This window comes from Hordeum vulgare, chromosome 5H (genome assembly GCF_904849725.1).
Source record: "Hordeum vulgare subsp. vulgare chromosome 5H, MorexV3_pseudomolecules_assembly, whole genome shotgun sequence".
Taxonomy (NCBI): Eukaryota; Viridiplantae; Streptophyta; class Magnoliopsida; order Poales; family Poaceae; genus Hordeum; species Hordeum vulgare.
In genome coordinates this window covers 517,190,417-517,218,178 of record NC_058522.1, presented here as the reverse complement: position 1 = coordinate 517,218,178, position 27,762 = coordinate 517,190,417, and the positions used below count along the sequence as shown (strand labels likewise).

The window sequence follows — 27,762 nt, the reverse complement described above, 5'->3', positions numbered from 1 at the left end:
CGTGTTGCTCAAAACGCCTTTGGAGCCCCGTTTCTAAACTGTACAACATGCCACACCTGACCAGAGAGTAGTCATCACTCCCCGCTTGCCAGACGTTCAGAATGTCCTGGGCTGCTGCGGGAGCGGGAGGGTCACCTAGCGGCGCATTAAGGACATAAGCCTTTTTAGCTGCTTCAAGGATGAGCTTCAGGTTGCGAACCCAGTCCGCATAGTTGCTACCATCATCTTTCAGCTTGTTTTTCTCTAGGAATGCGTTGAAGTTGAGGTTGACGTTGGACATCTACAATATTTATAAAGATAACTTTTAGACTAAGTTCATGACAATCAAGTTCATTTAATCAAATTAAGTATGAACTCCCACTTAAATCGACATCCCTCTAGTCATCTAAGTGATACATGATCCATGTTGACTAACCCGTGTCCGATCATCACGTGAGACGGACTAGTCACCATGGTGAGCAACTTCATGCTGATCGTATTCAACCATACGACTCATGTTCGACCTTTCGGTCTCTTGTATTCGAGGTCATGTCTGTACATGCTAAGCTCGTTGAGTCAACCTAGGTGTTTCGTGTGTGTAAATCTGGCTTACACCCGTTGTATGCGAACGTTAGAATCTATCACACCCGATCATCACGTGGTGCTTCGAGACAACGAACCTTCGCAACGGTGCACACTTAGGGGAATACGTTCTCGAAATTTTAAGAGGGATCATCTTATTATGCTACCGTCATTTTAAGCAATAAGATGTAAAACATGATAAACATCACAATGCAATCATATAGTGACATGATATGGCCATTATCATCTTTGCTCTTTCGATCTCCATCTTCAGGCATCGAATGATCATCATCGTCACCGGCGTAACACCATGATCTCCATCATCATGATCTCCATCATCGTGTCTCCGTGAAGTCGTCATGCCAACTACTACTATCACTACTACTATAGCTAACCGTTAGCAATGAAGTAAAACAGTAAGCACATGGCGTTGCATCTCATACAATAAATTAAGACAACTCCTATGGCTCCTGCCGGTTGTCATACTCATTGACATGCAAGTCGTGAAACCTATTACAATAACATGATCATCTCATACATCATACATGCAACATCACAACTTTGGCCATATCACATCACATGTCAAACCCTGCAAAAACAAGTTAGACGTCCTCTAATTGTTGTTGCAAGTTTTACGTGGCTGATTTGGGTTTCTAGCAAGAACGCCTTCTTACCTACGTGACAGCCACAACGATGATATGCCAAAGCTATTTACCCTTCATAAGGACCCTTTTCATCAAATCCAATCCGACTAGAGTAGGAGAGATAGACACCCGCTAGCCACCTTTATGCACGATGTGTATGTCTGTCGGTGGAACCAGTCTCACGTAAGCGTACTGTAAGGTCGGTCCGGGCCGCTTCATCCCACAATACCGCCGGAAAAGAATAAGACTAGTAACGGCAAGCAAATTGACAAACCATTGCCCACAACTTTTGTGCTCTACTCGTGCAAAGAATCTACGCATAGAAAACCTGGCTCGGATGCCACTGTTGGGTAACGTAGCATAAATTCAAAATTTTCCTACGCATGTTCAGATCTTCCTATGGAGAGACCAGCAACGAGAGAAGGGTAAGAGCATCTTCGTACCTTTGAAGATCGCTAAGCGGAAGCGTTGCTAGAACGCGGTTGATGGAGTCGTACTCGCGGCGATTCCGATCTAGTGTCGAACAACGACACCTCCGCGTTCAACACACGTGCAGCCCGGTGACATCTCCCACACCTTGATCCAGCAAGGAGGAGGGAGAGGTTTGGGAAGATGTCCAGCAACACGACGGCGTGGTGTTGGTGGAGAGACGAGGTCTCCCGGCAGGGCTTCGCCAAGCGCCGGCAGAGAGGAGGAGGGAGAGGAGCAGGGCTGCGCCGAGAGAGAGATGAAACGTTGTCCCTCAATGGCCAAAATCCCTCTATTTATAGGAGGAGGGGGAGGGCTGCGCCACCCCTAGGGTTCCCTCCCTAGGGGCCGGCGGCCACCAGATGGGAGAGGGGGGCGGCGGCTTGGGTGGGAGGGGGTGTGGCGCACCACCTGGTGGGCCTAAGGCCCACCTGCGCCTAGGGTTGCCCCCTCTCCCCACCACTTGCGCATTGGGCTGGGTGTGGGGGGCGCACCAGCCCACCTAGGGGCTGGTTCCCTCCCGCACTTAGCCCATCTAGCCTCTTGGGGTCGTTGCCCCCTTTCAGTGGTCCCCCGGGACCACCTCCGGTGGTCCCGGTGGTCCCGGTACGTTACCGGTGACGCCCGAAACACTTCCGGTGTCCAAAACCATCCGTCCTATATATATATCAATCTTTACCTCCGGACCATTCCGGAGCTCCTCGTGATGTCCGAGATCTCATCCGGGACTCCGAACAACTTTCAGTAACCTCGTACAACAATTCCCTATAACCCTAGCGTCATCGAACCTTAAGTGTGTAGACCCTACGGGTTCGGGAGACAGACAGACATGACCGAGACACCTCTCTGGCCAATAACCATCAGCGGGGTCTGGATACCCATGGTGGCTCCCACTAGCTCCACGATGATCTCATCGGATGAACCACGATGTCAAGGATTCAATCAATCCCGTATGCGATTCCCTTTGTCTGTCGGTATAGAACTTGCCCGGGATTCGATCGTCGGTATACCTATACCTTGTTCAATCTCGTTACCGGTAAGTCTCTTTACTCGTTCTGTAGCACGTCATCGTGTGACTAACTCCTTAGTCACATTGAGCTCATGATGATGTTCTACCGAGTGGGCCCAGAGATACCTCTCCGTCACACGGAGTGACAAATCCCGATCTCGATTCGTGCCAACCCAACAGACACTTTCGGAGGTACCCGTAGTGCACCTTTATAGTCACCCAGTTACGTTGTGACGTTTGATACACCCAAAGCACTCCTACGGTATCCGGGAGTTGCACAATCTCACGGTCGAAGGAAAAGATACTTGACATTAGAAAAGCATTAGCATACGAACAATACGATCTAGTGCTAGGCTTAGGATTGGGTCTTGTCCATCACATCATTCTCCCAATGATGTGATCCCGTTATCAGTGACATCTAATGCCCATGATCAGGAAACCATGATCATCTATTGACTAACGAACTAGCCAACTAGAGGCTTGCTAGGGACACATTGTGATCTATTCATTCACACATGTATTACTGTTTCTTGTTAATACAATTATAGCATGAACGATAGAAGATTATCATGAACAAGGAAATATGATAATAACCATTTTATTATTGCCTCTAGGGCATATTTCCAACACAATCTCGTTACCGGCAAGTCTCTTTACTCGTTACGTAATACAAGATCCCGTAACTAACTCCTTAGCCACATTGCTTGCAAGGCTTGTTGTGATGTTGTATTATCGAGTGGGCCCCGAGATACCTCTCTGTCATACGGAGTGACAAATCCTAGTCTTGATCCATGCCAACCCAACAGACACCTTTGGAAATACATGTAGAGCACCTTTATAGTCACCCAGTTACGTTGCGACGTTTGATAACCCACAAGGTATTCCTCTGGTGTCCGAGAGTTGCATGATCTCATGGTCATAGGAACAAATACATTGACATGCAGAAAACAGTAACAAAAAACTGACACGATCATATGCTACGTTTATAGTTTGGGTCTTGTCCATCACATCATTCTCCCAATGACGTGATCTCGTTATCAAGTGACAACACTTGCCTATGGCCAGGAAACCTTGACCATCTTTGATCAACGAGCTAGTCAACTAGAGGCTCACTAGGGACAGTGTGTTGTCTATGTATCCACACATGTATTTGAGTTTCCAATCAATACAATTCTAGCATGGATAATAAACGATTATTAGGAACAAGGAAATATAATAATAACCAATTTATTATTGCCTCTAAGGCATATTTCCAACAATGTTTTCATTTATGTTTATTTTCACGGCATGGGTATCTACCAACCCCGATGGTCGACAAAGCGGCTACGCAAGATAGTTAACACCATCAAAGGGAAAAAGAGGGATGTCATAGTTAAGCAAGTCCTCTTTCGAGAATTTGCTTCATATCTCTCCTTTGGTTCCTCCTCCACAAGAGCTTGCTGATTTCATAGTCATGAGGATTGATACCAAGAAGCACCTGCTCAAGTATGTTTGCTATTTTTCTTGCTGTATTTCTGTGTTGCATAAAACCCTTTTTTGATTTATCTTTCGAAATATGTACTGATTTCATATGTCTCGCAGGTTAGATGACTACAAGAAGATCCACTTCACAGGAGATGTGGTTAAGAAGATATTCAATGTACCATCTGGTAGCAAGCCGCTAGTATTCGGCAAAAGGGGGAAAGCAGATTTCCGCGACGTTTATTTGAATGGTGAAAGGGCTCCAATACCCACTGCATTTGTTTTTATCAATTGTTGATGATGACGATGAGGAGACCATTGATAGGTCATGGATTTTACTTTGCCTTTCATTTGGCCTAGCTCTTGGGACAGTAAACATGGTGCCGCTAGATTATTTATACACCTTACGAGACATGAGTGTTGTCTGCCATGAGTTCGAGTGGTACGAGCATATTCTGTTTGATGTGATGAGGGAAGTTAAGAAATATTAGGATAAGAGGAACAATGGTAAACTGAAATTCCTAACTGGCGGTTGTCTACCAATGGTTCCGGTACTTCCCCTCATTACCGTAACAACCCCCTTTTCTTGTTTCCGGAGCATCCTGCTTTTACACTAGCTTATGTGTCTTATTTTTTTGCAGGTAATTTACATAGACCACATCGACATTCCAAGAGGATGCGTAGTTGATCATACCATCGACTATTCTCTGTCGCGTGCTTGTTTTATCCAGGATTTGGATTTCACCTTTGTTGTCATAGTTGACACCATAAAAGATGGTTTCGGGAAGCGTCGTGTAAGTATCCCTTTTTCAAAATTTGGAAACAATACTTTCTCGTTTCTTTGTTGCAATTGCAAGTCTGGATTCTTGTCACATTTTTCATGTGTTTTCCCTTTATTTTGGTTTTTGGAATGCAGTTCAGCTCCATACACCGTACGCAACAACCAAGTTTATGTCATACATAGACCAGATTGCCCAGTTATCCATCCAACCTAGTGTGACAAAGAAGCCGCCGGAGATAAACGGACAAGGTGGAGCTGGTGCGTCCGCAACACACATTTTGGATGTGTCGGATAAATCACACACAAGCAAAGCTACAAGGGGGAGTCGTTGAGGGCGCTCGAGAACCATCTAAGGGTGGTACGAATGGTGTTGATGGCACAACAGGGAATGTGCATGAGCCACCTCCGGATAACATGGAGGGTGGTGATGATGTGTGCGGCTCTTTGGAAGAGTGGCTGCATCCGCTACCTACATTTGAGGAGTTAGAGGTGATCCATATAGCATTTCATTTTTGCAACTCTTTTTTTTTTCCCGCATTGTATCTTTTAGCTTGATAGAAATATCAAAACTATGTAGCTAATGTCGTTTTCCCCATTCTCTATTTTTTGTTTCTATGCATTGCAGCTGCCCCCACATATGCATAACATATACAACAAGCATAAAGAGATCCATGCTACATAACTTAAAGTTGCATTGAGCTCATTTGGGAGGTTGTTGTAGGGCATCTCCTACATACGAATGGGCCTAATGTTGTTTGAGGCATCCAAAGCCGGATCCAGGATTAACAGAGCCAAATATGAAGGTCTAGATGTCACTTTCGATGTACCAGCAGCTCCTACTACGGGTATGTGTAATGCCAGTGTCACTGGACCATTTGCGCAACAGTCAAACAATTATGATTTCCCGCATGGGACTGCAGGCATGGATGATCAACTGCTAGTGACTCATCTCTGCAACAACAGAAGCAACCAGATGGGACTACAACAACTACCGATACAATTGTCACTCTTTCATCTTCGCACCAGCCAAAGCAACCGAATGACACGAAGTAGGTGACTACAGCAACAGGCCAACACATCCCACGCATATGGAACAGTTGCAGAGATGGCCAGACACATCATCAGCTTACTATCGTGACTCCGCGGTAATCATCAACATCTTGCTATTCAAGTCCATCATTTCATGAACAATTCAACCAACCAAGAACCATTTTTTTAGATTTAAATTTGCAACAAAATAAGGGCGATGGCGAGGGAAGGAATGCAAGCCAAGGGAATTGGTACTCAAGCTGCGTCCGTCTTCAAAAGAATTGGCAAATTCGTCACCACAATGATTATGAGATGCGGTATAGAGAATGACGTTGCCACTGGAGCGTACAACATTCCGGAACTGAGGTCTACTAGAACGAGTGGGACGCCGTCGTCGTCGAGGTGGTGGGGAGAGGGTCCTAGTACTACAACGTCAGTTCCACACCATGACTCGTCTCTGCCACTACACGGGCAAACATCCAAGGTATATGTTCTAGGCTTGGGTTCGATGACCGAGCAGACTCATTTCGTGGACCAGGATGCATATAGAGGATATGGCGCACACACCCAAAGATCTCAGCCATATCCCTCCACGCGAGGAGACTTGTCTACCTGAGACAAACCAACACACTACAAGCAAGGCATCACAAAGCTACAACAACGGTCAGGTATGTACGAGTATAATAAGCAATTACACATATACAACATTTACATGGCTTTTATTTACACATAGTTTTTTTGTGCAGTAAATTAATGATACATCATGGGAACATGAAGAAACCCAACGTGGCGTATATAAAGAAATACTCAAATCCATGATACTCAATGTATGCTCCCAGGAATGCTAAATGAGTTTTTTGGGGAGGATGTTATTGGCCCATCTTATATCCCTTTCGAGTCACAGTCATTCACCTTTAATTTCGAATCATCATCTCAATATGGATTTCAGACTCCATCACCTATGCATGAGTCGCAGACACAGGAACAGGAGGGACAGTACGGCCAAAGTTGTCAGAATCGCTATTTTGAATCGGATCGGAGCTCCCTTGCTAGGAACGTGACTCATAGAATCATAACTATTAGGATCGTAGAAACTTAGATTCTATGAGCAAAATCGTAGAATCGGAGGGGCTAGTTTGGATCGTAAGATTCTAAGACTTGAGTCACGACAACTTTGAGTACGGTCGTGGTCTTCGTGAATGAAACCCCCTGATCACTTGTCACCCTCCGGTCATCGGGAAATGCGAGCTGGCCATCGTCGCGTAGGATGATTCGTCAATCTATATGTGCGAACTATTGTATCTTTTTATGTCAGTTTCAAACTTTCAGATGTACGTACAAGACATCTATGTAGTTTGATTAAATAAAAGTTCTCGATATATTTCGACGCATTTTTTCATTTGAACATTGCTTGCATAAAATAATCAATTGAAATTTGCTAGCATAAAATAAGATACATTAAACTGTTGAAATTCAAATTCAATGATACATAAAATACATAAGATACGTTAAATGAGATACATAAAATAAGATACATTAAGATGTATCATCATACAAAAACTACATAAAGTCGTCATCATCCTTTGAAGATGCAGAGCTGTGGCCCTTCGACGAAGCGCTACTCTTGGCCGTCGTTGATGCTGCGCTCTTGTGCTTTAACGATGCAGCAATATTGGCCTTGATACTCGACATGAAGATATCGTCTTCATCCTCGCTATCGTCGATCCATAAAAAAAGAAGTTTTACTCCACCGTGTATGTGTTGGCTTTCCTTCTTCCATCGTTCATTCAACCACACAAGTTCTTTCCGTATCTCCTCATATGTCCTTGGAGGCCACCCCTTCCTAACTAATGCGTGAGCAACCTCATTCTGTAGCATGTCACTACTGATGAGTTCACCCGATGAAACTATTCTATTGTCTATCTTGAAATTGCTAGCTAAGCGCATAAGACATTCAGACATACCATGATGAAAACTACGATCAAAAGGATAATAAGACATTTTGAGGAGAGTCACCTACTAGACTAAACTCCCTACCCACCTTAGGGTGGAGGGGGTTTTATAGGTGCCGGAGAGCGAGACGAGAAATTAATGGCGGGAAAGCGAGGCGGGAAAAAATTTGCAGGAGAGCAAGGTGGGAAAGCTAGGCGGGAAAAAAATGGTGGCAAAGCGAGTCGGGGAAGAAATGGCGAGAAAGCGAGGCAACTTGCTAAAATTAACATGTTAAAATGAAGATACATCTTGCTGAAATTAAGATACACATTGCTGAAATGAAGATACAACTTGCTGAAATTAAGATACAACTGACAGAAATTAAGAAACAATAGAATAAATCTACCGAGTCCAACGTGAATATTTTCCTTTTCCATCACCAGCTTCTTCTGCTGCCTTGGCAGCACGAGCCCTTTCTTTCTTTCTCTCCCTCTCAGGCTCATGGGCCTCCTGTTACTGTCTATAAACCTCCGTCAGTCGAAGTTCCTCTTCTTGGCTTTGCTTCAACATCTCATCAATCCTAGCCCTCTGCTTCACACAATATTCTTGCCACTCTCTCCGCTCATCTGCTTTCTTCTCTGCTTCCGCCTTCTCGCGACGCTCTTCCGCGTCCAAACTAGCCCATGCACGACGATCTCTTTCACGAATCTCGGTCACCGCCCAGTCCGACATTTCTGTGTTGATCCAACAATAGTACATGCACAGAGGAGGAGGAGACTACAACAAAAATATAAATATAAATATCAAGTTAACAATATATCTACAACGTGTTTATTCTTGATGACTGAAGCATACCGGAGGACTGATGTACGGTGAAGGAGAAACGGGTGGATCTTCCTCATAATTGGCGCAGATGAAAAACTTCATGCCCAACCAATCTGAAAAATCCGTCACCTCCTTCACCTTGTAGAGATCGTCACACCAACAACGCAGTACTTCCACCTCCTCAGGCAAGCTCGCACACTTCATTTTCCTAGGCCTAATGCTTTGATCCGAACAAGGCAAACTCATATTGACTATGGAGCTGCAGGTGTTTTGAAATCTTGCTGGATGAGAGTGAAGAGAGTTTCAGTGCCTCCTTTTATACGCTCATGCGGATGTCAAGGCGGGAAAAAAGGTGCGAACCCGTGAAAATTAGGCGGGAATAATGCACTCTCAGCAATGACGCGAATAGCAGCAACGAATAAAGCAATGGAGCAGCGAATATTGTCTGTAAATTAGCTCCATGGAATCAGCAGTGAATATTGCATCGAAATGGGCGTCGTGAGAATCAGCACGAGCTTTCGGAGGCAGGTGCTCAGACTGCCGCCTGGGTCAGTGGCGGCGTGGCCCACCTCCTGTGTCCGTTCCGTCGCGAGGCCAGGAGCGACGGAAAGCCAGCCCGTCCGCCTCGGGCGCTGGCGGCAGGTCCCGGCCGCCCCGCGCGGTGGCGGCAGGTGACAAGTGACACCTAGCATGCGTGCCGATAGGAAAGAGAGGGTCCAATCTGACAAAGCATGTCATAGGTGGTTCTTTTTGACAAATAAATTGATGGGGTGGTTTTTTGGATAAGAATTCCCGGAACTTTAGGCCGGCACGCCGGCGCCTATCGGCCCCTTTGTTTTTTGCTATGTCCTTGTATTGCAAGTAGACAAGGCTAGTCAGAGGGTGTTTGGATCACTAGAGACTAGAGACTAGAGACTAGTAGTAGTCACCTTTAGTCAGTAAACCTCCAAACACCCCTGACTAATGGGTGACTAAAACTAGTTTAGTCCCTAGTCACCCCACCCCCAACTAAAAGTGACTAAAGTCTCTTCTCCAATTAATTGGCGGGCCCATCCTGTTGCAGGCTCATCCTCCCATGCTGGCACGCCAATGAAAGGGAGATAAATGAGAATAATTTAATACAGAGACATTTAATGCTGACTAGTAGTAGTCACCTTCCAAACAGGGCCTGACTAAAAACTTCTAGTCTGACTACTACTAGTCACGTGACTAGAGAGTATCCAAACACCCTCTCAGTAAGGCGTGAACAATGATGCATGACCTGTTTGGTCAAGCGAGAGGATCAATGATATGTACTACTCGTACTATATAGGTGGGCGGATCGGTGGTATGTACGCCCGCAGATGATAGAAGATGGCGATGCAGGCGGCATCGTTGACGGCGTTGCTCTTGCAGCTCTGCTTCTCGGCGACGGCAGTGGCTCGGGTCACCGGAGCTGCACCGGGCTGTCCGACCATCTGCGCTGGCGTGAGCGTGCCGTACCCATTCGGCATCGGGGAAGGGTGTTACTTGCTGGGCTTCAAGCTCACCTGCGACCGGGCGCTCGGCCGAGAGCGCCTGCTCATCGGCGGCGCCGGAGGCACCCTCGAGGTCGTTGAGATCTCCCTGGCCAACTCCACGGTGCGCGTCATGGACACCGCTGGCGCCGTGAAGCTCACTGTCGGCGGCAGCGGCACTAGCCTTGACAGGCTCGCGTCCAGCGGCGAGTGGAGCGGGCTCGGAGACGACGCCATCGCCGGCCCGTTCGTGGTGTCGGGGACGCGCAACCGGTTCGTGGTCACGGGGTGCAACCAGCAGGCCGCGCTGTTCGGGGCAATCGCCAACGTCATCGTCGGCTGCTCCGCCTTCTGCCCCGTCACCGACATGTCTAGGAGCACGATCTCCTCCGAGGAGGTCGCCGCGTGCGGCGGTGTGGGCTGCTGCCAGACGCCCATCCCCATCGGCCGCCCTTCCTACAGAGTGCAGCTCGCGGGGCTGGAACTGAGCCAGGAGAGGTACCAACAGCTGCCCATCGCGGTGCGCATCGCCGAGACTGGCTGGTTCGAGGACCACTCCGCCGGGCTGCTCAACAAGTCGCTCCTGGACTCCTCGGAGTGGGCGATCCCCGTGGTGCTGGAGTGGGCGATGAACTCCAATCGGCTCGAGCAAGTACAGGATACAGCGACGGGCTGCCCGCAGAATAAGGCGGTCACTGAGTGTCGGAGCAGCTTCAGCTCATGCCTCAACGTCAGCAACCACTACCGCACTGGCTACGTGTGCCAGTGCGGGAAAGGGTACCAGGGCAACCCGTATCTTGCCGGCGGATGCCAAGACGTCGACGAGTGCAAGCTGCCCGGCATGTGCTTCGGCGTGTGCACCAATAGGCCCGGAGGGTACGAATGCCGGTGCCCGTCCGGGTCCCGTGGCAATCCCAGAGATCGCTGCATCAAATCTTCCCTAGGTGAGCATATGTAACACCACTGATGGTGCATCTGAGAGATGAAACATCAGGGTGACACGGATTGCAATGGTCCCTGCTCTGCTTCAGACGAGAATATTTTCCCTGGACCATGACACATTTTCTCTCTCATTTTCAGGTTTGAGTATCAGCATAGGAATCGGCAGTGGTGCTGGCCTTCTTTTCCTAGTACTTGGTGCCATTTTTGTGATCCGGAAGCTCAAGCAGCAGAGGGTAAAAGTACTGAAGAGGAAATTTTTCAGGCAAAACAGGGGACATCTGCTGCAGCAATTGGTGTCGCAAAAGGCAGACATCGCTGAGAGGATGATCATCCCGTTGGTGGAGCTGGAGAAGACCACCAACAACTTCGACAAAGCTCGAGAGATCGGCGGTGGAGGGCACGGCACGGTGTACAAAGGGATCATGTCAGACCTGCACGTTGTGGCCATCAAGAAGTCCAAGGTTGTGGTCCAGAGGGAGATCAACGAGTTCATCAACGAGGTAGCCATCCTCTCGCAGATCAACCATCGAAATGTGGTGAAGCTCTATGGGTGCTGCCTCGAGATAGAGGTGCCGCTGTTGGTGTATGAGTTCATCTCCAACTGGACCCTTTATGATCATCTTCATGTGGAAGAGCCTGAAGTATCGTTGCCATGGGTGGAGCGCCTGAGAATTGCCACGGAGACTGCGAGAGCATTCGCTTACCTTCACTCAGCCGTGTCAATCCCTATAGTCCACAGAGATATCAAATCTCAGAACATCCTATTAGATGGCACTCTCATAGCAAAGGTGTCAGACTTTGGAGCATCAAGGTGTATTCCGATCGATGAAACAGGGGACACAACTGCCATCCAAGGGACATTCGGGTACCTAGACCCCATGTACTACTACTCCGGAAAACTCACCAAGAAGAGTGATGTTTATTGCTTTGGCGTTCTCCTCATGGAGCTGCTTACCAGGAAAAAACCGTGCTCATACCGATCATCTGAGGAGAAAAGCCTTGTTGCATATTTCACCGCTTTGCTCGCAACGGGCGACCTCGCTAGTTTGTTAGATCCCCAGGTTGTATTGGAAGGAGACAAGATAGTTGAAGAGGTTGCTCTATTGGCAGCGGCATGCGTGAGGATGGAAGGGGGCCACCGACCAACCATGAGGCAAGTGGAGATGACACTCGAGAACCTTCGAGTACCCCATGAAAGTGTCGTGATGTCTGATATGGATGCACCAAGTTGTGCAATGATCGAGGGTGGAAGGACGGAGGAGGTCAGCAGACAATATAGCCAAGAAGAAGAATATTTGTTGTCATCAAGATACCCAAGGTAGTGTTTGTCTGTGATATGCACATGGATCAAATGGCTTGTAAGCTTTATGTTTATTTCCTTTTCTTTTAAGAAACAGCGAGGCTCATATACATCAAGGAAGACGAGTAGGAGTACTAGTACTACATGCCTTCACATAAATAAAAGTACTCCGCTCGTCTCGGTTTATAAAATATCTTATGAAAATCAAAAAAGAAACGAGATAAAAGTTAATGCACCGTGTCTTTGTCTTTTTATATTATTTGGTTTTCGTAAAGTGACTTATAAACCAAGACGAAAGGAGTAGTACTACATGCCTTCACATAAGTAGGAAGTAGTACTACATGCCTTCACATAAGTAGAAGTAGTAGTATTTATTGGTTGGCAACGATAAGGTTGCTCGTAATGAAAGTATCATATGTAGTATTATGCATGTTAACTAGTTAATTTTGATGAGGTGGTACAAAATTAAATTAAGAAAGAAAATGTTGAGTATCATATCATGATACCGCATCATATTAAATGATGTGCTACTATGTGTCTTGCATGACAATAAATGAACTATCATATGATAGTAACATATGATATTATGAATTAGGAATGTGGTATCATACACTAGTATCATATGCATGATATTTTTTTGATACTAATGTATGATACTATCCATTACAACCAGCGTAAGGTCTTTGGTTGGCAACGAAGTGCTTTATGAAGGAGGTTTATCGGGTCAGTCAAAACATGCATGAATGCAGTCAACTGATTTGTTAGAATTTTTGGCTAGTCTATATATACTAACTGATTGTTGTTGAGAATAGCGTTTTGCAGGCCGAGCTTCATGGAGGCCTTTATTTTTAAAAAATTCAAATTCAAATTTTTATGGTTCAAAAAATTCTGAAAAAAATATGCATGTATGTAAGGATGTAACCGACATGTGTGTAAAATTTTAGGTCAAAATACTTTAAAACGTGATCCGTACAAAAAAGACAAATTCATGGTCTGAAGTGATGAATAGTAACATGTGTTAAACCACCTCAGATTTGTCTTTTTTGCACAGCCCTCATTTCAACGTATTTTGTTCTGAAAATTTACACACTTGTGTATTATACCTTCATTTATCTATGTATTTTTTTCAGAATTTTTTGAAACATTAAAATACAAATTTTTACTGAATTTAAAGGCCTCCAGTGAGCTCGGGAGCCAAAAGCAATATTCAATTGTTGTTGTCCTATGCCCTTGACTGGGATGGCAATTAATAATATAGTCTCAAACGGACAGAGGACATAGGATTTGTCATTGGATAGATAGATTTGCGTTACTGTTAAGCCAACGCTACTGCTAACCAGCGTTACTGCTAATATTCTTGCTTTTAATATTTAATTTGCGTCGTATTTAGCTCCTTCTACGCTTTGTGCATGCTTTATACAGTGGTTTCATCATACCATAATAAACATGCATTATTTTCATCACATCATACACATAAAATAGTCTCTTCATTTATTCCATCATCATCAACATCATTATCCAACACAAATATCATCAAATCTCGAAAATAGCAATACACAGAAGTCATGGCACACCCACAAGTTTCATCATCCCTATCTAAACCATCACATAGAAGAGAAGAGCGACCAACATGAGTAAGAGCGCGACTATGTAGTACTTCTTGAGGCACTGGTTTCGCTCCATCTCTTGCCGTAGCATCCATCTCAAGTAACTCATTTCCGCTTCGGCTCTTTTTGTTTTTTGGGTTTTTATCCCGACGGCCTCGCACACACTCAACGAATATTACCGGAACCATGTGTTGTTTCGAACACAAAATACATACATATATATAAATGATTGTTTCACACATGCGTCGAAGGCGTTTCACATTGAGCTTCTTTCCTTTCTTTTTCATTGTCTTGATTTTTCATTTCCGGCACCATGGAGTACGATCTTTCTTAGGTAATGTAGTCTTGATTCTTTTTTTCACGTATGCTTCATCGTCATCGTCATCGTCATCTTCCCTCATCGGGTTGTCCTATTGGTCGTAGTCTTCCTCGTTGGCGACTCCATCCATTCCGACGATGTTCCTTTTGCCTCTCCTCACGACAACACAGCTGGGATTGGTCGGATCGGTTCTAAAGAAGCATTGTGTCACGTGCTTAGCGTGTATCCATGGCTCAGTTTTGGTGATGACGTTAACGTTCACGGTAGCGCTCTTTGCGTCGGGTATAGACATGGTAGTGAAATACTTGTTTTCTCTTACGACGGCCTTAGCCCACCTCACACGAAACATCGTCGCATCGTGCTTTCCAGCATAGTTAAGCTCTCAGATCTCTTCGACCCTTTCATAGAATCTTTCAGTTGTGTCGTTGGAGTCGGTCACACATTCAGTCGTCACCCCTAAGTTCTGGTAATCACTGTCCATGTGTTTGGCCTCTGTGTAGAACGTGTACCCATTGATATCGTATGCCTCATAGGACACAAGTTTGGGCGCGGGGCCCTGTGCTAAGACGTGTATGAGAAACCCGTCCGCACTGCCCTCTTCTGGGGGATTAGCGTTGTGGCATCCCGATTCAACGAATCGGATTACAGTGTTTCCAACCCAGAGATCATGTCTTCTGGAAATACTCAACAACTTGGAACATAACTGAACTGACTTTATTGATAGAACAAGGTGACAGGTACATATCTTACAATGATAGTGAGGCCAAAGGCACCCTTGGTGCTACAACAGTATCTACATTATTTATGAGACATAGTGAGGCCTCGAAACTACTAAGTACTTCTACGACGTAGCGGAACATAGCGACAACTCCATACACAGGGACACTGCTGTGGACACTTCCTAGTACGCATCATCAGGACCTCCGTCCTCGGCTTCTCCTGCATCTGGCATGATACGCCAGGTGAGTACTTGAAATGTACTCGCAAGCTCATAATAACCAAGCAATGCAACAAACAATAGCATGGCAACAAATTAGGAATAATACCACTTGGCTTTATAATATCCACTTACTCATGTCCGGGGTTGTCTCACAACCACCAGAATGCTTATCAAGCATCTCCATTCAACCGGAGGGTTCTTCCATCATTACTAACGTCAACACGGTTGCATCTACTGAGGTCTGGTCGGCCTGTCCATTACCGTGGACACGGCTATTCGAATAGGTTTGACACTCTGCAGAGGTTGCACACTTTACCCACACTCTGGAGCACTGACCTCGTGATCCCATTCGGGTGGACCAGCATCGCTCCAACGAAACTTGCGTGACCCGTGACTCTCTCATCATATCCCCGGCAACCACTCCCTTCCGGAGTCCTGCCCTGGGTGGCCCCGTGTCCTCGTGACACCTGCCACCATCGTGGCCAAACAAAACTGTCCCAACTGGGGACGGGCCCAACTCAAGTTAACTGGGCTCATAGGGTTATCACCGCCCACCAGGCCAAGGTAGCACGCATGCATAATCCTCCCTCGTTGGGGATATCGGTGAGAGATCACGCGGACATCCCAAGTCACGACCTTCCCATACCGGCAAGTTGTGGTTGTACGATTATGCCCGGACAAGTGAGTCATGATCAACCACTATGCCATGATAACCATAGTGATTTATAACCGTAAGCATATATCTCTATATGATTGTTTATTAAATGATTATTTCTTATCAAGTTAAGCAAGTATAATGCATGAAGATGTGAGTTATTCTATGCAAAACTACATCACATGGATATGACGGCTTGCCTTGATCAATGGGGTTGTTCAAACACTCCTGGTCTTCAAAGTTTCTCTCTGAAAATGTGTTTGAAATAGCAAAAGAAAAGGAAAGTCATTAAATACCTTTTTATTAACCAGAAATTCTATGAGTGTGGGAAGATACCAAATTTACCAGATTGTAAATAAATTCAATACCAACTCAATGCAAAAAGAATCAAGTGATTTGGACTTGTAAATAAAAAGATTTAAATGGTCAAAGTTTCTGTTTGAATCTGGAATAAATAAAAGAAAAGAAATTCCTGGGAGGGGCCACGTCGAAGGCGTAAAGTGGAGGGGCGCCTCCACTTACCGCTTCGGCCGCAGGCCTTAGACACTGGCAGGTGGGGCCTTCCTTTTTTTTAAAACAGAGAGAGGGGAGGGGAACAAAGGAGGGCGGCTCACCGGCGGCGCTCACCGGCGATAGAGACGACGGCGGGGCTGGGAGATGACGGGAATGGATCAGGCTCTCGACGACGGTTCCCCTGTACCCGTAGCTCCTTCGGAGGTGGACGGGCGGGGTTGCCCCTTCTTCTCCCGCGGGTGGAAGCTATGGTGGTCGTCGACGGCGACGGTTCCGGCAGGGGTTTGGCTCACCGAAGGCTCGAGGAGGACGAGAGAGACCAAGGGGACACGATGGATGCCTCGGATTCGACTGGGGAGGGGCAGAGGTGGCTGGTGACAGAGGGGATTTGGCAGCAGAGCTTTTCGCCGGAGCTGAGGGAGACGAGCTCCCGGCTCTTGCTGGGGGTTTCTGTTGGGGAACGTCGCATGGGAAACAAAATTTTTCCTACGCGCACGAAGACCAATCATGGTGATGTCCATCTACGAGAGGGGATGAGTGATCTACGTACCCTTGTAGATCATACAGCAGAAGCGTTAGAGAACGCGGTTGATGTAGTGGAACGTCCTCACGTCCCTCGATCCGCCCCGCGAACAATCCGGCGATCAGTCCCACGATCTAGTACCGAACGGACGGCACCTCCGCGTTCAGCACACGTACAGCTCGACGATGATCTCGGCCTTCTTGATCCAGCAAGAGAGACGGAGAGGTAGAAGAGTTCTCCGACAGCGTGACGGTGCTCCGGAGGTTGGTGATGATCTTGTCTCAGCAGGGCTCCGCCCGAGCTCCGCAGAAACGCGATCTAGAGGAAAAACTATGGAGATATGTGGTCGGGCAACCGTGAGAAAGTCGTCTCAAATCTGCCCTAAAAGCTCCATATATATAGGAGGAGGGAGGGGGACCTTGCCTTGGGGTCCAAGGGACCCCCAAGGGGTCGGCCGAGCCAAGGGGGGGAGGACTCCCCCCCCAAGCCGAGTTGGACTTGGTTTGGTGGGAGGAGTCCCCCTCCCTTCCCACTTCCTCCCTCCTTTTTTTTCTTTTCCTTTGATTTCCTTCTCTTGGCGCATAGGCCCCTTTGGGGCTGTCCCACCAGCCCACTAAGGACTGGTGTGTCTCCCCAAAGCCTATGGGCTTCCCCGGGGTGGGTTGCCCCCCCCCCCCCCCCCGTGAACTCCCGGAACCCATTCGTCATTCCCGCTACATTCCCGGTAACTCCGAAAACCTTCCGGTAATCAAATGAGGTCATCCTATATATCAATCTTCGTTTCCGGACCATTCCGGAAACCCTCGTGACGTCCGTGATCTCATCCGGGACTCCTAACAACATTCGGTAACCAACCATATAACTCAAATACGCATAAAACAACGTCGAACCTTAAGTGTGTAGACCCTGCGGGTTCGAGAACTATGTAGACATGACCCGAGAGACTCCTCGGTCAATATCCAATAGCGGGACCTGGATGCCCATATTGGATCCTACATATTCTACGAAGATCTTATCGTTTGAACCTCAGTGCCAAGGATTCGTATAATCCCGTATGTCATTCCCTTTGTCCTTCGGTATGTTACTTGCCCGAGATTCGATCGTCAGTATCCGCATACCTATTTCAATCTCGTTTACCGGCAAGTCTCTTTACTCGTTCCGTAATACAAGATCCCGCAACTTACACTAAGTTACATTGCTTGCAAGGCTTGTGTGTGATGTTGTATTACCGAGTGGGCCCCGAGATACCTCTCCGTCACACGGAGTGACAAATCCCAGTCTTGATCCATACTAACTCAACTAACACCTTCGGAGATACCTGTAGAGCATCTTTATAGTCACCCAGTCACGTTGCGACGTTTGATACACACAAAGCATTCCTCCGGTGTCAGTGAGTTATATGATCTCATGGTCATAGGAATAAATACTTGACACGCAGAAAACAGTAGCAACAAAATGACACGATCAACATGCTACGTCTATTAGTTTGGGTCTAGTCCATCACGTGATTCTCCCAATGACGTGATCCAGTTATCAAGCAACAACACCTTGTTCATAATCAGAAGACACTGACTATCATCGATCAACTGGCTAGCCAACTAGAGGCATGCTAGGGACGGTGTTTTGTCTATGTATCCACACATGTAAATGAGTCTTCATTCAATACAATTATAGCATGGATAATAAACTATTATCTTGATACAGGAATTATAATAATAACTATACATTTATTATTGCCTCTAGGGCATAATTCCAACAGTCTCCCACTTGCACTAGAGTCAATAATCTAGCCCTCACATCACCATGTGAATTACATTGTAATAAATCTAACACCCATACAGTTCTGGTGTCGATCATGTTTTGGCCGTGGAAGAGGTTTAGTCAGCGGGTCTGCTACATTCAGATCCGTGTGCACCTTGCATATATTTACGTCCTCCTCCTCGACGTAGTCGCGGATGAGGTTGAAGCGTCGTTTGATGTGTCTGGTCTTCTTGTGAAACCTTGGTTCCTTTGCTAAGGCAATGGCACCAGTGTTGTCACAGAACAAGGTTATTGGATCCAGTGCACTTGGCACTACTCCAAGATCCGTCATGAACTGCTTCATCCAGACACCCTCCTTAGCCGCCTCCGAGGCAGCCATGTACTCCGCTTCACATGTAGAATCTGCTACGACGCTTTGCTTGGAACTGCACCAGCTTACTGCACCCCCATTAAGAATAAATACGTATCCGGTTTGCGACTTAGAGTCGTCCGGATATGTGTCAAAGCTTGCATCGACGTAACCTTTTACGGCGAGCTCTTCGTCACCTCCATACACGAGAAACATCTCCTTAGTCCTTTTCAGGTACTTCAGGATATTCTTGACCGCCGTCCAGTGATCCACTCCTGGATTACTCTGGAACCTACCTGCCATACTTATGGCCAGGCTAACATCCGGTCTAGTGCACAGCATTGCATACATGATAGAGCCTATGGCTGAAGCATAGGGGACGGAGCGCATATGCTCTCTATCTTTCGCAGTTGCTGGGCACTGAGTCTTACTCAATCTCGTACCTTGTAAAACTGGCAAGAACCCTTTCTTGGACTGTTCCATTTTGAACCTCTTCAAAACTTTATCAAGGTATGTGCTTTGTGAAAGTCCTATCAGGCGTTTCGATCTATCCCTATAGATCTTAATGCCTAGAATGTAAGCAGCTTCTCCTAGGTCCTTCATAGAGAAACTTTTATTCAAGTAACCTTTTATGCTCTCCAAAAGCTCTACGTCGTTTCCAATCAGTAATATGTCATCCACATATAATATTAGAAACGCCACAGAGCTCCCACTCACTTTCTTGTAAATACAAGATTCTCCAACCACTTGTATAAACCCAAATGCTTTGATCACCTCATCAAAGTGTTTGTTCCAACTCCGAGATGCTTGCACCAGTCCATAAATGGATCGCTGGAGCTTGCACACTTTGTCAGCATTTTTAGGATCGACAAAACCTTCGGGTTGCATCATATACAACTCTTCCTTAAGGAAACCGTTAAGGAACGCCGTTTTGACATCCATCTGCCAGATTTCATAATCGAAAAATGCAGCTATTGCTAACATTATTCTGACGGACTTAAGCATCGCTATGGGTGAGAAGGTCTCATCGTAGTCAACTCCTGGAACTTGTGAAAAACCCTTTGCCACAAGTCGAGCTTTATAAACGATCACATTACCGTCAGCGTCCGTCTTCTTCTTAAAGATCCATTTGTTCTGAATAGGCTTGCGGCCCTCAGGTAGTATCTCCAAAGTCCACACTTTGTTCTCATACATGGATCCTATCTCGGATTTCATGGCTTCTAGCCATTTGTTGGAATCTGGGCCCACCATTGCTTCTTCATAATTTGCAGGTTCATTGTTGTCTAACAACATGATTGACAAGACGGGATTACCGTACCACTCTGGAGCAGCGCGTGATCTCGTCGACCTGCGTGGTTCAACAGAAACTTGAACTGGAGTTTCATGATCATCATCATTAACTTCCTCCTCAACCGGCGTCGCAACGACAGAGGTTTCCCCTTGCCCTGCGCCACCATTTAGAGGGATGAGAGGTTCGACAACCTCGTCAAGTTCTATCTTCCTCCCACTCAATTCTCTCGAGAGAAACTCCTTCTCGAGAAAAGTTCCGTTCTTAGCAACAAACACTTTGCCCTCGGTTTTGAGATAGAAGGTGTACCCAACTGTCTCTTTTGGGTAACCTATGAAGACGCACTTTTCCGCTTTGGGTTCCAGCTTTTCAGGCTGAAGCTTTTTGACATAAGCATCACATCCCCAAACTTTAAGAAACGACAACTTTGGCCTTTTGCCATACCACAGTTCGTATGGTGTCGTCTCAACGGATTTCGATGGTGCCCTATTTAAAGTGAATGCAGCTGTTTCTAATGCATAACCCCAAAATGATAATGGCAAATCAGTAAGAGACATCATAGATCGCACCATCTCTAACAAAGTACGATTACGACGTTCGGACACACCATTACGCTGTGGTGTTCCAGGCGGTGTTAACTGTGAAACAATTCCACATTGTCTTAAGTGAGTACCAAACTCGAAACTCAGATATTCACCCCCACGATCAGACCGTAGGAACTTGATCTTCTTGTTACGATGATTTTCCACTTCACTCTGAAATTGCTTGAACTTTTCAAATGTTTCAGACTTGTGCTTCATCAAGTAGACATAACCATATCTACTTAAATCGTCAGTGAAGGTGAGGAAATAACGATATCCGCCGCGTGCCTCTACGCTCATTGGACCACACACATCGGTATGTATGATTTCCAACAAGTCACTTGCACGCTCCATTGTTCCGGAGAACGGAGTCTTAGTCATCTTGCCCATGAGGCATGGTTCGCACGTGTCAAGTGAATCAAAGTCAAGTGACTCCAAAAGTCCATCAGCATGGAGTTTCTTCATGCGCTTTACACCAATATGACCTAGGCGGCAGTGCCACAAAAATATGGCACTATCATTGTTTACTCTAACTCTTTTGGTCTCAATGTTATGTATATGCGTATCGCTATCAAGATTCAATATGAACAATCCTCTCACATTCGGTGCATGACCATAAAAGATGTTACTCATAGAAATAGAACAACCATTATTCTCAGACTTAAAGAGTAACCGTCTCGCAATAAACAAGATCCAGATATAATGTTCATGCTCAACGCAGGCACTAAATAACAATGATTCAAGTTCATCACTAATCCCGATGGTAGTTGAAGTGACACTGTGCCGACGGCGATTGCATCAACCTTGGAACCGTTTCCTACGCGCATTGTCACTTCGTCTTTCGCCAGCCTTCGTCTATTCCGCAGTTCCTGCTTCGAGTTGCAAATGTGAGCAACAGAACCGGTATCAAATACCCAGGCACTACTACGAGAGCCGGTTAAGTACACATCAATAACATGTATATCAAATATACCTGATTTTTCTTTGCCCGCCTTCTTATCTGCCAGATACTTGGGGCAATTGCGCTTCCAGTGACCCATACCCTTGCAATAGAAGCACTCTGTTTCAGGCTTAGGTCCAGCCTTGGGTTTCTTCGGCGGATTGGCAACAGGCTTGCCGCTCTTCTTCGAATTGCCCTTCTTGCCTTTGCCGTTTCTATTGAAACTATTGGTCTTGCTCACCATCAACACTTGATGCTCTTTACGGAGTTCAGACTCTGCGACTTTCAGCATCGCAAACAACTCGCCGGGAGACTTGTTCATCCCTTGCATGTTGTAGTTCAACACAAAGCCTTTATAGCTTGGCGGCAGTGATTGAAGGATTCTGTCAGTGATAGCTTCTTGCGGGAGTTCAATCCCCAGTTCAGCTAGACGGTTTGAGTACCCAGACATTTTGAGCACATGTTCACTCACAGACGAGTTTTCCTCCATCTTGCAAGCATAGAATTTATCGGAGGTCTCATACCTCTCGATCCGGGCGTTCTTCTGAAAGATAAACTTCAACTCCTGGAACATCTCAAATGCTCCATGGCGCTCAAAGCGACGTTGAAGTCCCGGTTCTAAGCCATACAAGACTGCACATTGAACTATTGAGTAGTCCTCCTTACGTGCTAACCAAGCGTTCTTAACATCCTGATCAGCCGTAGCGGGTGGTTCATCTCCTAGCGCAGCATTAAGGACATAATCCTTCTTTCCAGCTTGTAAGATTAGCTTAAGATTACGAGCCCAGTCTACAAAGTTGCTTCCATCATCTTTCAACTTAGCTTTCTCTAGGAACGTATTAAAATTCAGGATGACACTTGCGTGAGCCATGATCTACAACACAAATATATTCAAAGTGGACTTAGACTATGTTCAAGATAATTAGAGTTTAACTTAATCAAATTATATGCTAAACTCCCACTCAAAAAGTACATCTCTCTAGTCATTTGAGTGGTTCATGATCCACTTACACTATCCCAAGTCCGATCATCACGTGAGTGGAGTATAGTTTCAGTGGTAAGCATCCCTATGCTAATCATATCAACTATATGATTCATGATCGACCTTTCGGTCTCATGTGTTCCGAGGCCATGTCTACACATGCTAGGCTCGTCAAGCTTAACCCGAGTGTTCCGCGTGCGCAACTGTTTTGCACCCGTTGTATGTGAACGTTGAGTCTATCACACCCGATCATCACGTGGTGTCTCGAAACGACGAACTGTAGCAATGGTGCACAGTCGGGGAGAACACAATTTCGTCTTGAAATTTTAGTGAGAGATCACCTCATAATGCTACCGTCGTTCTAAGCAAAATAAGGTGCATAAAAGGATTAACATCACATGCAATTCATAAGTGACATGATATGGCCATCATCACGTGCTTCTTGATCTCCATCACCAAAGCACCGGCACGATCTTCTTGTCACCGGCGCCACACCATGATCATCCATCAACGTGTTGCCATCGTGGTTGTCGTGCTACTTATGCTATTACTACTATAGCTACATCCTAGCAAAATAGTAAACGCATCTGCAAGCACATATGTTAGTATAAAGACAACCCTATGGCTCCTGCCGGTTGCCGTACCATCGACGTGCAAGTCGATATTTCTATTACAACATGATCATCTCATACATCCAATATATCACATCACATCGTTGGCCATATCACATCACAATCATACCCTGCAAAAACAAGTTAGACGTCCTCTAATTTTGTTGCTGCAAGTTTTACGTGGTGACCAAGGGTATCTAGTAGGATCGCATCTTACTTACGCAAACACCACAACGGAGATATATGAGTTGCTATTTAACCTCATCCAAGGACCTCCTCGGTCAAATCCGATTCAACTAAAGTTGGAGAAACCGACACTTGCCAGTCATCTTTGAGCAAAGGGGGTTACTCGTAACGATGAAACCAGTCTCTCGTAAGCGTACGAGTAATGTCGGTCCAAGCCGCTTCAATCCAACAATACCGCGGAATCAAGAAAAGACTAAGGAGGGCAGCAAAACGCACATCACCTCCCACAAAACCTTTTGTGTTCTACTCGATAAGACATCTACGCATGAACCTAGCTCTGATACCACTGTTGGGGAACGTCGCATGGGAAACAAAAAATTTCCTACGCGCACGAAGACCTATCATGGTGATGTCCATCTACGAGAGGGGATGAGTGATCTACATACCCTTGTAGATCGTACAGCAGAAGCGTTAGAGAACGTGGTTGATGTAGTGGAACGTCCTCACGTCCCTCGATCCGCCCCGCGAACAATCCCGCGATCAGTCCCACGATCTAGTACCGAACGGACGGCACCTCCGCGTTCAGCACACGTACAACTCGACGATGATCTCGGCCTTCTTGATCCAGCAAGAGAGACGGAGAGGTAGAAGAGTTCTCCGGCAGCGTGACGGCGCTCCGGAGGTTGGTGATGATCTCGTCTCAGCAGGGCTCCGCCCGAGCTCCGCAGAAACACGATCTAGAGGAAAAACTATGGAGGTATGTGGTCGGGCAGCCGTGAGAAAGTCGTCTCAAATCTGCCCTAAAAGCCCCATATATATAGGAGGAGGGAGGGGGACCTTGCCTTGGGGTCCAAGGGACTCCCAAGGGGTCGGCCGAGCCAAGGGGGGGAGGACTCCCCCCCCCCAAACCGAGTTGGACTTGGTTTGGTGGGAGGAGTCCCCCTCCCTTCCCACTTCTTCCCTCTTTTTTTTTCTTTTTCCTTTGATTTCTTTCTCTTGGCGCATAGGCCCCTTTGGGGCTGTCCCACCAGCCCACTAAGGGCTGGTGTGTCTCCCCAAAGCCTATGAGCTTCCCCGGGGTGGGTTGCCCCCCCCGGTGAACTCCCGGAACCCATTCGTCATTCCCGGTACATTCCCGGTAACTCCGAAAACCTTCCGGTAATCAAATGAGGTCATCCTATATATCAATCTTCGTTTCCGGACCATTCCAGAAACCCTCGTGATGTCCGTGATCTCATACGGGACTCCGAACAACATTCGGTAACCAACCATATAACTCAAATACGCATAAAACAACGTCGAACCTTAAGTGTGCAGACCCTGCGGGTTCGAGAACTATGTAGACATGACCCGAGAGGTTCCTCGGTCAATATCCAATAGCCGGACCTGGATGCCCATATTGGATCCTACATATTCTACGAAGATCTTATCGTTTGAACCTCAGTGCCAAGGATTCGTATAATCCCGTATGTCATTCCCTTTGTCCTTCGGTATGTTACTTGCCCGAGATTCGATCGTCAGTATCCGCATACCTATTTCAATCTCGTTTACCGGCAAGTCTCTTTACTCGTTCCGTAATACAAGATCCCGCAACTTACACTAAGTTACATTGCTTGCAAGGCTTGTGTGTGATGTTGTATTACCGAGTGGGCCCCGAGATACCTCTCCGTCATACGGAGTGACAAATCCGAGTCTTGATCCATACTAACTCAACTAACACCTTCGGAGATACCTGTAGAGCATCTTTATAGTCACCCAGTCACGTTGCGACGTTTGATACACACAAAGCATTCCTCCGGTGTCAGTGAGTTATATGATCTCATGGTCATAGGAATAAATACTTGACACGCAGAAAACAGTAGCAACAAAATGACACGATCAACATGCTACGTCTATTAGTTTGGGTCTAGTCCATCACGTGATTCTCCCAATGACGTGATCCAGTTATCAAGAAACAACACCTTGTTCATAATCAGAAGACACTCACTATCATCGATCAACTGGCTAGCCAACTAGAGGCATGCTAGGGACGGTGTTTTGTCTATGTATCCACACATGTAAATGAGTCTTCATTCAATACAATTATAGCATGGATAATAAACTATTATCTTGATACAGGAATTATAATAATAACTATACATTTATTATTGCCTCTAGGGCATAATTCCAATAGTTTCTAGGGCTAATCCAGTGGTGGAGGGGAGGGGTGATGGCTAGGAGGGGTTCGGGCAGCACCTTATATAGGCCAGCGACGAGCATTACCGAGCTCTCCCGAAGCGGCGAGGCTCGGGCTTTCCACTGGAGCAAGGACGACGAGCTGGCTGTCGCGACGTGGAGGTGAGGTGATGCAGGAGGTCACGGGAGCGACGAGACGGGTCCGGAGCCATTAATGGCTTGCGGACGATCACAGTGGCCGAAGCCCACTATGCTGCCCGTGGTGGAGCTTGGTTGGGAGCGGTGGCGGCCCTCTTCGGCGACCTAGAGGCTTCGGGAGGTGCCACACGGCTACCAAGGACCTCGTCGGCGCTCAGGACAAGGATGGGGCAGCGAATGATGGCTCGGGGCGGCTCGGCTGTCACTGGAGTTGCGCAGAGCGCGCTCTGTGGCATGCCAGTACCGTGATCACCATGGTTGTGGCTACCCTGATGCCACGCAGGCCTGGAGACCTTGTCCATTGCGTCGACCAGCCTCCCTTTAGTCACCATCCACTGATTGCCTGATCATACACTCTCTGCTGCGACTAGGAACATCAACAATAGCTTCTGTCTACATACTTTGGATGGTTTTAGAGCTCAACTGGGTTGGGGTTGGAGCAAGATAATATGTCTAGGAGGATCAGCATAGAAAAGACTCTAAACTGGCAAAGATCGGCAAGTTTTGAAGATCAAATGAATATAGTTCCTTTGAAAACCATCTTTCTGGTCCAGAACACAAATGAGCTCCTAGCACTCAATTGCAAGCTTTGCTATCAGTGAGATTTGGTGGGTAAGTGTCATTTGGTAGTGAACACATTCCCAAAAATTTGTAGCTCCATTGTGCACTCCTAGCTAGCACTTCCTTCACAAGGGTTCAGTTTTAGCAGAAACTTAGCAGAGTGTTTTTGCTCAAAATTTGTATTGGACCATGGGATGTTTTTACATATTGGAACCATATATGATCCCTATCAGCTATAGGAATTTATTGGGAATTTTCCAAAACAAGAATCATGGGGTTGCTTCACAAAGGGACAATTCTGGTCAGAAAAGAAATAATTATTCTGGCCACAATTCTCCATCGAACAAAGAAATATTTTTGAATATTTTGAAATCATATGGTATTGAGAAGATGTTGTAAAAGTTTTGGGTCTTAAAGCTCATCCAAGCTATAGGTTGCTTCACAACCCATAGTGACGCCATAATTCCCAAAATAGAAAAAGAGAATTATTTGATGGAATAAAATATTGCAAATAAATCTCAGAAAGGTTTTAGTAAGAAGAAAAAGGTTTTGGGTTGTTTGAGACAAGAAATCAGAGACTTCACAATCCAACTTGCTTTAAGAATTTGAAAATCCACCAAATTGCAAGTGATCTTCAAAAATATTTTAAAAAAAAAAGTTTGAAAAATCAGGGTGTTACAAGCACAAACCTGCTCTTTGAACCAACACAAGAAAGTGGCGTTGTGCTCTATAGTAACTTCGTCGTCCGTCTGGCGCATCCCCTGATCACGGTACTTCTTTGCGATGATCTCTTTGTGCAGTATTACATAATCATCTACCACATCTAGGTGTTGTAGCACTACTAAGTTAGCCGTGTCAAAGTCGTCCCGTCGATCCGAGTAGTCCACGTGCAATTCCCTCCGGCTCTTGTTGTGACCTTCTCCTCCGAGCCTCCCATGGTGCTTGTTGACGGGCAAACCAACAACAGGTTCTTCTTTGCCCATATAATTCTCACAAAAGTATCAGTCCAAAAAATGGTTCTTGCCAGTATTACAAGGTATAAAATTGAGTAAGACTCAGTGCCCAGCAACTGCGAAAGATAGAGAACAAATGAGTTCCATCCCCTACGCTTCAGCCGTAGGTTCT

The 27,762-nt window shown here is 46.3% G+C and overlaps 1 protein-coding gene and 1 pseudogene across 1 annotated transcript; both read left to right on the top strand.

The window, feature by feature from the left end:
• Nucleotides 1-4,135: 4,135 nt before the first annotated feature.
• On the top strand, nt 4,136-5,981 carry LOC123397106 (annotated as a pseudogene).
• Nucleotides 5,982-9,948: 3,967 nt separating this feature from the next.
• Nucleotides 9,949-12,900, top strand: LOC123452015 (wall-associated receptor kinase 2-like). Its single transcript, XM_045128588.1, has 2 exons — nt 9,949-11,150; nt 11,287-12,900. The coding sequence occupies exons 1-2, from the start codon at nt 10,064-10,066 to the stop codon at nt 12,468-12,470; spliced, it is 2,271 nt and encodes a 756-aa protein (XP_044984523.1). The 5' UTR covers nt 9,949-10,063; the 3' UTR covers nt 12,471-12,900.
• The last annotated feature ends 14,862 nt before the right edge of the window (nt 12,901-27,762 follow it).